Below are 14,028 nucleotides of genomic sequence, written 5' to 3'. Positions count from 1 at the left end.
AGACATTATGTTAATGACTGTTGAGAAGGACACATTTGGTGAAATATTTGAGTTAAACCAAGACATTAATTGCTATATTAAATCCCTAGAAGATACATGCTGACAGACTTATATTACTCTCGACGTGGTTGTGTAACCATGCAATGACATTAAGCCCTTATTTCAAATGATTATGGAAAAGGTCTTACTCACATTAACACCAATCAAACTAGCTGAAAATACTCGAATAAACAAACCTCACCACCCTTTCTGCTATGACTGGGATGTACTGTACTGTCACACAAGAGCAAATGATGGCACCATACCACATTACATCCAATTAGGAATTGCATGGTTTCGTGGGATATCATTTTGACAGATCAAAAGGATATTAGGTATTCAGCCTTGATCAATCGAATGGTTTGTAGAAATTGTGAGATTATCACTTATAATGAACTTGGCAAAGAAGTAAGACATGAGTATTAGGTTGACTTGTCATTAATAACAAGAAATGTGGTCTTGTTTACACTATACAGATGAGATCTATTTTAAGCATGATGACAAATTATTTCATGGGTAAACTATTTGTCACAGTTAGAGAGCTCTTAGCCCAAACCATAAGCGATTCTTACACATTCTATTGTTGAAGATCTTATACTGTATATCTCATTCCCAATCAAACGTGTTTACAGTTAGATAGTCATTAGATAATTATGATCCTTTTCTCAAACCTTTATTAAATATATGATGCAGGCGACTGTATTAATACAATAAACTTTCACAACAATTTATAATTGACGAATACATTATCTAAAAGTTACAAAGTACTTTCTTTAAAACAGCACAAATGTAAAAAAAAAAAAAAAAAAAAGTAAAAACTGTAGGTAGTGAAACATTGAGATAAAGAGGGCTTCAAATCTGATACCACACTTCACTCTAGTGGTATTTTCTGCGTACTGCAACGATACTTCAGACTCCCGATCTGAGTTCACTTTTATCTGGCTTCGAGTTTATTTGAGTCGGATTAGCTGACTCCAGATCCGCTGTCAGAAAGTGAAGAGGAGAGGATAGTGGATACATCTGTTGCCTTCGAACGCAAAAGATCAGGTGATATGTCAGCTGAGTTCACGAGAAACAGGAAGAGGAATACACTGTTCGAGCCTTTGGCTAGTGTTTTCAAAAGGAAAGCCACTGTCTTACCATTGTTACACAGACACATTTTTGCCTTATAACAGTGGAAACGAAACTCTACCCATCGCGAAGAAATGTTTGCAGCTGACGATGAGGATGGAGATTTTTTGTCGCCTACTGGAGGGTGAGTTGTTCCTTTTCCAGGATCGTAAGTTAGCCAGTCCTCCTAGCTTGCTAACGTTAGCCAATCAGTACAACAACAGCTAGTCAGCAAACCTACATTGTATAGAGCACTTTTAAACGTTAAAGTAACTTGCTTTAGGCTTTGTAAATTAGGTGTAACCTGAGACGCAGGTACGCCTATGATCAGGTCGTATGCCTCCATCTCTACATTTGTATAAAGTGCAATGCAGCATAGCTACTGTAGCTACTAGCTAGCTAGCTGAGGAAATTCTTCAAGTCTTCATGAAAACTGTGAGTTGCTTCTACGTAAATTCACTTTTTTGTACTATATTGTTGGCTTTGGTCCGATTTAGTCACAGGGTGGGTCCTTATTGTGTTAATGGTTCTTTTTTTTTTAACTGTGATGTTCAGTAACGAAGTTGATTGGCAGCAGTGTTGTGATGGCTTGCCTAACGTTTTCTGCGAACTCGAGGTGTAATAATGGCCCTAATATGATTTGGAAGGGAAGAAAAGTGAGTCACGTACAGGAGGGCTGAAAGGATGGGTGGAACTAAGTGGTGGGTGGGTGGGGGGGCAGCAGCGCTGTGGTCCCTAATTCCTTTCACATGCTGCTAGTTAGGGGTGTAGGGCGAGGGCTGCTCAACTCAACTCCGTTCTGCTCACTCAGGACTGAAGGCTGCGTACAGTAGGCAGCAGCACCGCCACAGCTCTTCCAGTGTGGTGGTGTCATATCTACCATGAAGGTGCGACTGCACTGAAGACCAAGGCATTGGAGCACGAGAGAGAGAGAGAGAGAGCAGAGGCCGTCTTTGAGAGCTGTAACATCGGAGTGCATTGTGCAAGCCTGTTTGGCTTTTGCCTCTGTCTACGTTTTGCCAGGCTCCTCTACAGCACCCTACCTCACCTCCAGACAGCTGGGTCTCCAGAAGCGTCAGCATGACAGCCCTCAGGGACAATGAGTATCTGTGGAGGGAGATTCAGGGGTCAGTATGGACCCGCGAGATGTGGTTTTAGTCTCCCCAGTTTGAATGTGTAACGAGGTGCAAAACAACCGCATCGTGGTGGGAAGCTGCTCAGAAAGGACTGAGCCCTTTTGAGGTTCCTGTGAGACGGACTGTTTGACTTTTGCACACACTGTATAAGCTACGGGTCACCGCCCGGTTCGGCGTCGCTTCCTTAGCATTTGGAAATCCTTTAACTCTTTAAGATGAAAGCGGCTCATACGGGCAGCTTTTTCTCTATTGTGTGTGGCTGGGGCGCTTGTGCTGTGTCGGTGTGCAAAGTGGCCTAAATGCTAGCTTTGTTCTTTCTGCTATGTTCTGCAACACTACAGTCTTTTTCCAGTCAGTCGCAGTAAGCCAGCCTAGATTTCAAACGGTGCCCTAAGTCATTTACTGGTCTGTTTCTCATCACTTCCCTTTGGGACTTGCAGTAGTAGGCCTCTGATTTATTGACGTGGTCATGTAGATTTGATTTCCCTTCACCATTAGGGCTTCCAGGTAAATTCCCTCACGTACTTTGTCCTTTTCCAGGGCCAAATTAGCCTCTCTGTTTGGATTGGACCAAGCAGCAAGTCAGGGCAATGAATCCTTCCAGTACACCGCCCCCAAACAGCCCAGGAAAACCTCCAATCCAGGTAAGGGGAGATCAGAAATGATGAAAAGGGTTGAGAGTTACGTTTAGCGTCAGACTGTAAATGCGTCTGTTATTCAGGTCCGGCCGGCCAGAAGCCCTCGCCCCCACCTGGAGCCCCTGCAGTGTTACAGGCAACAGCCACTCATGCTTTTAAATAGTGAGTATCTTCTATCAGATAGTAAGTACGCTTATCCCTTATGCACGCAACACAGAAATACATTGTGCGGCGTGAAAGGTTTTATTCATTTCCATCCATCTTTTCCCAGTCTCAATGGACAGTATGCAAAGCAAGGGAAGTTGGGAGCTGCTGTTCTGGGCAACCACACAACAAAAGAGGTTGAAACCCTTTAGAGAACTTTATTTCTACAATGCCGTCGATCGGTTGAGTGTCTCTGCTTTGCTCTCAGTTGCATGACGTGAGCTGGTCGTCTGTTCTGGTTTTCAGTACAAGCTCTTGCTGTACGCGAGTCAGCAGAAACAAGTCACGGCAGCCAAGATTCACGTCGGGTTCGTCTTCACGGTGAGTTGGTGTTTGAACCGTGCAGAGCGAGTCCCCTTGGAAGGACCGGACGGCTCCTTGCCCAGAATCTCACCCCTCCGGCTGTCTCCCACAGGTGCAGCCCAGCAACTACTGCACTTTTTACGATGACCAGCGCCAGAACTGGTCCCTGATGTTCGAGAGTGAGAAAGCGGCCACGGACTTCTGTAAAGAGGTGAGGAATCGATAATCAGCAAAAGTGGCGCTGAGCTTTCTTTTATATAGTGATTTATATATATATTCATGTACTGTTTTCTAGAGACTTAAAACTGTACAGAACTCCATGGATCCTTAATCTAAGCTGTGGGGCACCTCTAACTGTCCGCATGTCTTTTTGGTTGTTGAAGGTGTGTTTAGCCAAAGTGAACAGTGCCCCCTCCCTGGATGTGGTGGTGGGGCAGGACTTGTGTCTGGGGGAGGGCCAGGGGGTGGAGAACGGGGACTCTCTGGAGGTGGCCTACACAGGCTGGCTCCTGCAGAACCACACCATCGGACAGGTTAGTCACCGAGGCTGGATTCATCGTTGGAGGTCGCCGCCATGTTGTTTTACCTCCTTGTATCGTCGGACGTGTTTACGTTTGCGTAACGTTCTTGTTAAACAATGTTTCAGATGTTCGACTCCAACCTGAACAAAGACAAACTGTTACGGCTGAAGCTCGGAGCCGGCAAAGTCATCAAGGTGAGTTGTCTCGATCCAGAGGCTTGATGGGAAATGGAGTCATCTTATGACCTGCCGAGGGAGAACAGCAGAAGGGCCCTGTGTCATCACTGCTCATCACTGCTCTCCGCCCCTGTGTTCCAGGGCTGGGAGGAGGGCATGCTGGGAATGAGGAAGGCAGGCCGCCGTCTCATGGTGGTCCCGCCGAGTCTGGGCTACGGCTCCCAAGGAGTAGCCAATCGCATCCCGGCAGACAGCACGCTGATCTTCGAGGCGGAGCTTCGTCGGGTAAGCCCAGCCACGGCCAATCACACGGAGAGAGTCACATTTCTCGTGGTGAACACGGCCGTCTAAGTGTACTCCCTCTCTGCCCGTGTGCGGCCCCAGGTGAAGCTGGCTAGGGACAGCGGGTCGGACCGTGCCAGCGCAGGATCCAGGGACTCTGCTGCCCCCTCTCCTGCCCCCAGTGTGGAGAACCTGGGCCCTGACCCCCCACCCACGGGCCCTGGAAGACCCGGGTAGGGGGCATTCATAACAGGCTCTCCAGAGCAACACTCAAAACACATCCTCCTTGTTGTCGTCTGAATGACACCTCATGGCTTTTTAACATCCTGTCTCTCTCTCTCTCTCTCTCTCTCTCTCTCTCTCTCTCTCTCTCTCTCTCTCTCTCTCTCTCTCTCTCTCTCTCTCTCTCAGGGAACCACCACTGCGTTCAAAATCCAACTCACTCAGTGAGCAGCTGACAGTAAGTGTATTTCCCACTAATTCCTCCTAAAGTGTCTGCATACTGCAGATGGTGTAACTGGCTGCTCTGTCTTCTCCTGGCTACAGAACCCCGATGCCACCAAAGCCAAGCTCATCTCGCGCATGGCCAAGATGGGCCAGCCCATGCTGCCCTTCCTGACCGGGGCCACGGCCTCCCAGCCAGACTCCAGCGACTCAGAGATGGAGGTGAGGGAACCTCCGTCTGGCGAGGAGAGCCAGTCACACTCGTGGTCCTTGTGAGCCAGATGTTTGAGACGTTCCCCGGTTGAATGCCTGTGTCGTCCCCTCCCTCCAGGACCCCAGTGTTTCCAGGGCGAAGGAGCGTCTGGCCACCCCCTCCCCCGTCCAGATCAGCACGGCCCCCCACGCCTCGGCTCAAGGTGGGCTTCCACACGCAGGCCCGCTGGCGTCGTCGCTCCCGACTCCTGTTCTCTGTTTTCTGACGGTTTACGCATGCGCTTGTGTCTCTCCACAGCGCTCTCTCACCCGCACGCGCCCCAGCCCTCCGCCTTGGTCCCCGTCGCCATGGCGACGGCCGCTCCCCAGGCCGTGATGCCAGGCTCCGCCCACGCCTTTCAGGTGAGGAGAACATGCCGAGGCGCTCGGAAAACGGTTCCTTAGAGCAATGGTTCTCAACCTGAAGTGGAAGAATATGAACTCCGTTTTCAACCAATATCCAAAGTTTGAAACAGCACTGAAACTCGACAAGGTTTGATGCTAAGTTTTTATTAGAATTCAGAGTGAGAGAGATTCCAACAAACTGAGTGTGTTCCCGGGAGCAGACTGGAATTTTTCTCCGGACATTCCTCTTATATATCGAAACCTTATTATTTAGTGTAATTTTGCTATTGGTACAATATTGTTTGTCACAGATGCATTATGCATTTCTCACACCATTGGTCTCTTACTCTAGGGGCTTCAGATTACAGTTGCATAGAAAACTCCTATTTTTTCAGGCCTGCCCCGACCTTGATGGCCAGCTGCACTAGATTCCTGGGCATAGGGCTGTAAATTTTCCTCATGATAGCTGGGCCTTGTAGTTTTCTATGGAAGAAGCGTACACACACAGTCTTCTCTCGCCCTCAGCCCCTAATTATCCAGATTTGCACTTTGGGCTTAATATCTCCTACATATTAGTGGCAATACTAATCAGTCAACAGCGTTGCATCTGGTTTTCAGTAATATAACATATACAAGTAAAAAAAGTGATTAAGAGGTTCATTTTCAATCATATAATCTATAATCATTCTCCATAATTACAACAGTGTGATGTTTTTTCTACAACAAACCCTGGTCTTCAGGGACCCCCTGTCCTGCACGTTTTAGATGTTTCCCCGTTCCAACACACCTGATTCAAATGAATGGTCGTTAGCAGGCTTCTGCATAACTACATAACGAGCCATTCATTTGAATCAGGTGTGTTGGAGCGGGGAAACATCTAAAACATGCAGGACAGGGGGTCCCTGAGGACCAGGGTTGAGAACCACTGCCTTAGAGCAACAGAACGACCCCCACATGTGTGTTGTGTAACAGGGTTTCTAAAGCAGCCGCCATTTTGTTTATTTCAGCCTTACGCCTACGCCCAGACGTCTGTGGCGCCCTCCCAACTCCAGCCAATGGGACAGATGTACCCAGCACAGACGGTGCCATTCATGGGTAACGCTACTGTATTATAGCAAACATCACTGCAAATTATAAAATGTCTATTGTTAGTATAAAACCTTTTTGTTTGGGAATGGGGGTTGCCAGGCAGCGGTGACGTCACTTCCTTTTTGATGACTGAGGCTCGGCAGCACAACACGGAAATCCGATTGGCTGTGGGCAAAGTGGCAGACAAAGTGGACCAGTTGGCTTCCAAGGTCAGCGTGGATGTGGCAGGGTGGATGTTTGACGCCGGACGCTTTCCAGAAAGAGCGTTTATTTAACCTGGCCTTCCCCCTTGTCTCGACAGATGGACAGCCTTCAGAAGCACGGAGGACACCCTCTGCCCAACATGTCCATGGAGACCTCCATGATCATGCACAACATCCAGAGAATCATCCAGGTGCCTCATCCCTCCTCCCCCCTTTCCTCCGTCATCCCAGGTTCTAGGTCTCAGGGTTCCTCTGACGTTCCTCTGACGTTCCTCTGCCTCCGCAGGAGAACGAGTGTCTGAAGACGGAGGTGTTTGAGAAGAGCTCCCGCGTGGAGGAGCAGAACAAGAAGATCGGCGAGCTGATCAACCAAAACCAGAGGTGAGACCCCCCCCCCCCCCCCCCCGAACCCAGCCTCTCCCCCCGACCCTGTGACCGCACGTCCAGGCGCGTGACGGAACCTTCCGCTGTCGTCCAGGTACATGGAGCAGAGCAACCTGCTGATGGAGCAGAGGAACGACTCCCTCAAGAGCTCCAGTGAACAGAACCAGGCCCGTGTCCTACAGGCCGAGCAGGACAAGGTAATCCCAAAACCACCGCTACTTTCCCTCTCTGTGGTATTGTCAAGCTTTACGGACGTCCCCATCGAGAGCGGATTCCCCTTCAGGTGCGCCAGTCCCGGTTCTCTCGCAGTCTGGTTCTGGCGAAGCTGCTCGGACAGAACCCGGACCCCGGTTTGGCATAAGTGACCTTGAACACGCCCGGCGCGCTGAGCTCTCTCTCTGCTGGTATTAACTGCCTTGGTCTCTGACTGAATGGCTGCTGGCTGGTTGTGCTGCTGTATCTGGTGGCCCGAGGAGCTTTTTTAGTAGTGACTGCTTTCTCTTCCCAGCATGCACTGCCTCAGGACCTGAGCGCGGGCCAGGTGAGCCTGTTCGCTCTCGAGCACCACCCCCTTTCCACCCCCTCCCACCACCACCGTTGCCAGCCCTTTCGCTTCACTGACTTTTGGTTTCCTTTCTCCGTTTCTCCATGTCTCTTCTTCTCCTTCTTTCGTCAGCCATCCGTCTATTCCTCCCACAGGGTCTTGCTGCTTCACTCCATGTAACCCACTCTCACCTCATCACATGCAGACAGCCCTTCAGCATCAAAGTGTAGCTGTCTCTCTCTAACTGTCTGGCCAGTCTGTAGACGTTTGTCAGACTCTTGCCTGAGTGTCTCTCCCTTTTGTCTCTCTCTCTCTCTCTCTCTCTGTTTCTCTCCTCTCTCTCTCTCTCTCTCCCTTTTGTCTCTGTCTCTCTCTCAGGTCCACCTGACAGAAGAGCTGGCCACGTCTACAGCACGCGTGGCCCAGCTGCAGCTGGAAGCCACCTCCCACCAGCAGAGGGCGTCCGAGCTGCAGAGCAAGCTGGCCGCCGCCCTGGTGGAGGGCGAGGCGCACTGCGCGCGGATCTCCTCCCTGGAGAGCCAGCTGGAAGGTTCGGAACCTCCTGACCGCACGTGACGGAAATATGTATGCCGGACATGTTGAGAGGGTTACCCAGTAGGAGCAGCAAGAGAGAGTCGTGTGTGTGTGTGTTTTCAGAGCTGAAGGAAGCCGCGGAACGAGCCCAGGCCCAGTACCGCACAGAGAAACAGAAGCGTCGAGAGATGGAGCTGAAGATGAACAACATTGACGAGGAGGTCCAGGACCTGAAGACGGACAAAGAAAGTCTGGAAAGAGTGAGTGGACCCCTGCCTTAGTGTGTGTGTGTGTGGGTGGCTCGGACACTGCCCAATAATGAGGTCAAAAGGGCCGGCAGCAACCAATAGCGTGCCGCCTTCCTCTCCTCAGACGCTGTCGGACAGGAAGAGGAAGTGGCAGGCGGAGAGGCAGAGGTGTGACGAGGAGCTGGAGGAGCTGAGGAGGAGCAGCCAGCAGGAGATGGACTCCCTGAGGGCCCAGCTGCGCAAGGCCAGGACCAGCACAGACCAGGCCGCCTCTGAGCAGGTACGCACTGGGGGACGGACGGATGGACAGACAGAGCTGTATTGATCCCTGAGGGGAAACTGTACCTTTGCAGCCGTAGAAAAGGAATGACATGTAATTGATTATTATTATATTTGTAATTTTTTTCATGTGGTTTTAATAACATAAAACGGATCTTTTTGCGTGTTCCAGCTGGGCCAGCTCCAGGCTGAGCTGGAGGAAGAGTGGCGGGGGAAGAGTGAGCGGGCGCTTGCCTCGGCCCGGGAGCAGCAGGCCCGCGTCGTGGCTGAGCTGACGGAGCAGAGAGACTCCCTGGACCTCCGGCTGGCCCAGCTGCAGGACAAGGTCCCGCAGCCTCGCCCACCACACACCTGACACCTCCTCACAGGACCCCCCCCCCCACCCCCCCATCAACGTGATGGCTAACGCTGTGTGATGTTGCTAGTATGCGAAGGCAGGGTGAGGGGAGTGGTCCTGAAAGGCACGTGACATCGTGCTTAAGAGCAAGGCTGGGTGGTTACGTCTGGTGCTGTTGACCGTCGATTCGCGGTGGGGCATCCCTGACTGGCTCGCCCTTCTCCCGACAGTTCGCCGCCATGAAGCAGGTGAGAGATTCAGGAGAGCAGCACTCCCTGCAGCAGCAGGGGCAGAGCGAGGAGCTGCAGGCTCTCCGGCTGAAGGTACGGAGGCGTTTCATTCTACACACTTCACGCGTGTCCCATTTTTGGCTGCTTCACTGCGAGGAATGCACAACCGGCCCACAAGTGTGGGCGCACACACGCATACACACACTTTTCCTCCCTCGCTCACTCGCTCTGTCGTGGTGTGTCTCCAGTATGCGGCGTTAGAGGAGCGCTCGTCGGCATGGAGACAGAACACGGAGGAGAAAGTGGCTGAGCTGGAAAGGAGGCTGGCGGAGCAGGGCCAAGCAGACACAGCTGGAGAGGTATGTCACATATTGTGACATATTTTAGAATGTCACTGATAAAGCTGGCTGACCTGTGTGTGTGTGTGTACTCAGGTGAAGCGTGTGATGAACGGAGTTTTCCACTCCCTGCGGGGGGAGTTTGACCTGAATGAGAGCTACACAGGAGGCTCGGTGCTGGGGGTGATTGTCAACACCATCAAGGTAAAGCATGGCCTTACTGGAACCATCTGCATTTGTCTGTCGTGCTTCCTAATACATGCATTTAAATATATCGAGTTTCATAAAGCATTCCTAAAACTATATATATCTTCAAAAGAAATATATATATATATATATATATATATATATATATATATATATATATATATATTCTACAGGTAAACTTTTGAGGTTCATGTTGTTTAATTGTAACACTTATTTGGCTTTTCACAATGTATTCTTCATGTTTTGGCTACCCGCAATGTTTGGGGCTATCTCGTTGTTATGATCAGTGACCTATGCACTTTTGTAAAGCTCTCTCTTGGAAGTCGCTTTGGATAAAAGCGTCTGCTAAATGAATAAATGTAAATATATATACTTTACATGGAGGTTCATTGAGAACACATGTTGAATTGTTTACAGAATGTGACCCTGCAGCTGCTGAATAGCACAGAAAAGCCCTCATCTCACCAGAATGAGGCAGAAGAACAGGTAGAGGAGGAGGGAGAGAGGGAGGGAGAGGAGGAAGGAGGGGACGAGGAGGGAGGGGGCAAGGATGCGCGGCGTGACGACGAGGAGAGACCCCCACCCGTCGTGAACGGGAAGAAGGAGCCGGAAGCAGAAGAGAAAGAGGAGGCTCAGAGGAGCGAGCCTGAGGAGGAGCAGAGGAGCGAAGCACCAGAGGAGCGAGGGGAAGCCTCGGGTCTGCAGAACGCCATCCGGCAGGAGGCGGTGCCACACGCACAGGAGCCAATAGCGGCGGAGCCCCAGGCACGCAGCCAATCAGAGCCACCAGCAGAGAAAGTGCAGGTGCCTGAGATCCAGCCAGAACCGGAAGAGAAGCTTCATCCTCCTCCAGCACCCTCTTCAAAACCACAGACGGAGGATACAACGCAGTGTCCGGAGTCAGCCGGCAAGAAGTCTCCGGAAAACCTACCTTCTGAGGGAAAACATCCGGCCCAGTCTGAGGGAGACGTCCCCAGCCAGGAGACCAAAAACCCCAGTGTGAGCATTGAAGATCCTCTCGGAGACCCGCTGGCCATGCCCATCCTTAAAGGTCCTCCAACACAGCCCCCCCCTCCACCCAACCCTCAGCTGGACAGTCCAGACAAAGTCACAAGGTGAGTCCCAAACGGACGCCAGGGGGGGTCGAATCCATGTCTGTAATAAGTCTGTTGTCCCTTGCTAATATGCATGAACCCCTGCAAATCCTCTCTTTCTCTTTGCCATCTGTCTGTCCTTGCCTTTCTTCCTATGTCTCTCTCTCTCTCTCGCTCTCTTTCTGCCTATGTCCTTCCACTCATGTGTGCTGTGCTATTCTCTCAGTCCGACTGAGGGAGTAGGGGAGGAAAATGGAGAGGAGACATTTTTCCCGAGCACTGCCCCCACCAAACCCCCACCACCCCCCACAGAGGATGAGGAGGAGGATGAGCTGGTGAGGAGAAGGGCCTGTGGAGCCGACGTGGGGCCCTGGGCTCTCAGAACACAGCACGCTGACTCACTCGCGCCCCCCCCCCCCCCCCCCCCCCTGTTTTGTCAGTTGAGTCTGTCTGCCACACGGCCCACTGTTGACATACCTGTTACGCCCGCCATCTGTTACAATGCTTTTTGGGACGTAACGACCTGAGAGCTGCTTGAGGTTCACTTCGGTCTTTCTGCCCACAGAGCTTGAAGGGTCGTCCCCCTCCAGCCCCACTGTTTGGTGATGAAGAGGATGAAGAGGATGATCTGGACTGGCTTGGCTGAGCACCAGTCTTTCATAGAATACCGTTTCTTTAAGGGCACAGGGTGAACACACTCTCAGACAGACAAGGGCTTCATCGACCTGAGAGGGAGAGCGATCTCCTGATTGACTGCTCTTAGAAACGGGTGTGTTGTGGTGGGTAGGGCTGACCAACACAGGGTGGAACAAATGCAGTAGCCTGGACAAAACCTTTTGGAATCTTGAAGTCTTGAAAGCAAGCCTTTTGCAATGGAAACAATTGCATCTCCTAAATGGTCAATTCCTGTGATTTATAGCCTTAAAATAACTCAAATTATGCTATAGAATTTGTAAAGCTACTGTAGCAAGAATGTTAATTTAACTTAAATGATTAAATATTTTCCACGTTGTGTATCAATGATATTAGGTTGTGTGTTGCTAATATGTTTGCTGCTTCAAGAACATACATTTTACAATTTTTTGCTAACCAATGTTCATTCATGAAAATAAATTATGTTCATTCTGTGATTCTCAGATTCATAAAATGTTTCCTATATGTTCTATAGCTTTTTCACATCACTGACTAATACATTTGTAAACAATGAACTAGGGATGCACCGATACCAGTATCGGTATTGGGCCCGATACCAAGCTCATGTACTTGTACTCGTAAAAATACCCCCGATACCAACGACCGATACCTCACGTGACGTAACTGACAACATTTGTGATAAGCACATAAAAATACTACTTTTTTAATTCGAGTAGTAATAAAGAAGCTGTCCTACATTCATTAGTCTCACTGTGTTGTGCTTGGAAAACTGTCACATCACCGAAAAAAAAAAGAGAGAAATTAAATGTATAGGTATCGGCGAGTACCAGAAAAACTTTTATTGGTACTTGTACTCGGTACTTAAATTTTTTTATCGGTGCATCTTTACAATGTACGTGATAAGCGACCATATCCTAACAGTCTCACTGGCTCAGAGAAGAGGGATGCTGTCTCATAAACAACAGGTTGATGGTTTGTTCCAGGCAAGCTGTTTGTCACAGCTTCGCGGAGGCGACTACCCAAGAGCAATGAGAATATCCTACCAGTCCCAATGGCTTTGCCTTTGTGTAGAAAGAACATCTATCCTTAAGAACAGCCCACTTTACTTGAAAGATGTATTTTCTATTTTGTCATGTGTTCTCAGAGGCATGGTAGCTCACTGGTTAAGAGCGTGTATCATGTAAATTGTGGGCTTGGGTTCAACTCCCTTGAGTCTGTCTCCACTGACCTACCTCAAAAAGTTTTATATCTCTAAGTGCTTTCCCCATTAAGTGAAGTACCCAAGAACAGTGACCACATCTTAACAGTCCCAATTGCTCATAGGAGAGGGAAGCTGTCTCGTAAAAGGTTTGATTCCAGGAAGGCTGTTGTCAAATTTTAAAATCTATCATATGTTCGCAGAGGCAAGTACCCGAGAACAGTGTGGATATCCAACCAGTCCCAATGGCTCATAGGAGAGGGACGCAGCCTCACAAACATGAGGTTGATGGTTTGAATCCAGGCAGCTGCTGCTGCTGCCAAATTTTAAAGCACAGATTGGCATTAAAATGCCTGTCAAGAACGCCCGGAGAAAGTACTTCTCTGCGAAGGGCTTCCGTGGTGTGGCGGTTAAAGGGCATGAACAAAGACAAGTCACTGGGTACTTGGAGTTCACACATCGCAGGTTCGAATCTCACCCATGGTCGGGTTGAATCGTCACCCACGGTTGTCTGGAGCCGCCCCGGCTACACGAGGCAGGGGGGGGGGCAATCTCCCCCCCCGGTGGTTCCCAACAATAAACCAAGAGGTTATCCAGTCCAGGAAGCCAACAACAGGGACTTTTTACCAAAAATTCTGTGGATTTCATTTCTGTGTGCCGGCCGGTGAGGCAGCCGAAATTTCACAGAACTTCAGGTGAGGAGGGAGGGGCCAAAGGGCCAGGGGGGAGGGGTCACAGGGAAAGGGGGAGGGGTCACAGGGAAAGGGGGAGGGGACACATTTGTCATGTGACAATCTAACATGTAATTATGTGGTTTGTCCACCAGGTGCTGGTGGAGACCGAGTGGCCTGTGGATTGTAGGTCAAGTTTGCAGACCGCTGTGGTCACGGGGAGGACTTGAACGAGCGCTGCCTGGTCTTCTTGCAGTGGCTGCAAAGGCAGTTCCCATAGAATAGCCGAAGGAGGTGCACCCCTGGAACGATATGATTGTATGATATCCCGTCTACGGGAGCACCACCCGTCACTATTTGCAAAATTCAAGATAACGGTGTCTTGATTTTCTGGGGAAGAGCAGATAAACTTAGTCTCTCACGCATTTGCTGTGAGACTCACACATTTCAACCATGTCTCACAATAATTATGTATTGTTCTTTTTAGTAAAAAAACTACAAGAAGAACTATTTAAAACCGGCCCATGCCTACCCGTACCTCTAAATCTCTGGGACATCTGTATTCTCT

General features: G+C 49.8%; 1 protein-coding gene across 2 annotated transcripts; it reads left to right on the top strand.

Annotated features, from left to right (window-relative positions):
- The first annotated feature begins 1,134 nt into the window (after positions 1 to 1,134).
- Positions 1,135 to 12,317, top strand: fkbp15b (FKBP prolyl isomerase family member 15b). 2 transcript variants are annotated; one of them, XM_067231491.1, is made up of 29 exons: positions 1,135 to 1,294; positions 2,826 to 2,929; positions 3,007 to 3,085; positions 3,195 to 3,264; positions 3,374 to 3,448; positions 3,543 to 3,641; positions 3,814 to 3,963; positions 4,077 to 4,145; positions 4,269 to 4,412; positions 4,512 to 4,642; positions 4,821 to 4,869; positions 4,956 to 5,075; positions 5,185 to 5,269; positions 5,365 to 5,468; positions 6,458 to 6,545; positions 6,639 to 6,748; positions 6,841 to 6,933; positions 7,029 to 7,123; positions 7,221 to 7,323; positions 8,049 to 8,220; positions 8,328 to 8,464; positions 8,577 to 8,732; positions 8,904 to 9,056; positions 9,299 to 9,391; positions 9,547 to 9,657; positions 9,733 to 9,840; positions 10,261 to 10,958; positions 11,164 to 11,272; positions 11,503 to 12,317. In XM_067231491.1, exons 1-29 carry the CDS (start codon positions 1,245 to 1,247, stop codon positions 11,581 to 11,583), a joined length of 3,636 nt encoding a protein of 1,211 aa, XP_067087592.1. In that variant the 5' UTR covers positions 1,135 to 1,244; the 3' UTR covers positions 11,584 to 12,317. The 2 variants fall into 2 exon arrangements, with proteins under 2 accessions (XP_067087592.1, XP_067087593.1); XM_067231492.1 differs by lacking the exon at positions 11,164 to 11,272 and having other exon boundaries at positions 11,503 to 11,591.
- The last annotated feature ends 1,711 nt before the right edge of the window (positions 12,318 to 14,028 follow it).

The sequence above is a fragment of the Osmerus mordax genome, chromosome 28 (assembly GCF_038355195.1).
Source record: "Osmerus mordax isolate fOsmMor3 chromosome 28, fOsmMor3.pri, whole genome shotgun sequence".
Classification (NCBI taxonomy): Eukaryota; Metazoa; Chordata; class Actinopteri; order Osmeriformes; family Osmeridae; genus Osmerus; species Osmerus mordax.
The sequence above is the reverse complement of the archived record's forward strand: the minus strand, read 5'-3'. Positions and strand labels throughout refer to the sequence as shown.

Coding starts and splice junctions, on each gene's coding strand:
- fkbp15b (XM_067231491.1), top strand. CDS start 1,245: ATGTTTGCAGCTGACGATGAGGATGGAGATTTTTTGTCGCCTACTGGA. Junction 8,465..8,576: donor ACAAAGAAAGTCTGGAAAGA/GTGAGTGGACCC, acceptor TCCTCTCCTCAG/ACGCTGTCGGACAGGAAGAG. Junction 9,057..9,298: donor TGGCCCAGCTGCAGGACAAG/GTCCCGCAGCCT, acceptor TTCTCCCGACAG/TTCGCCGCCATGAAGCAGGT.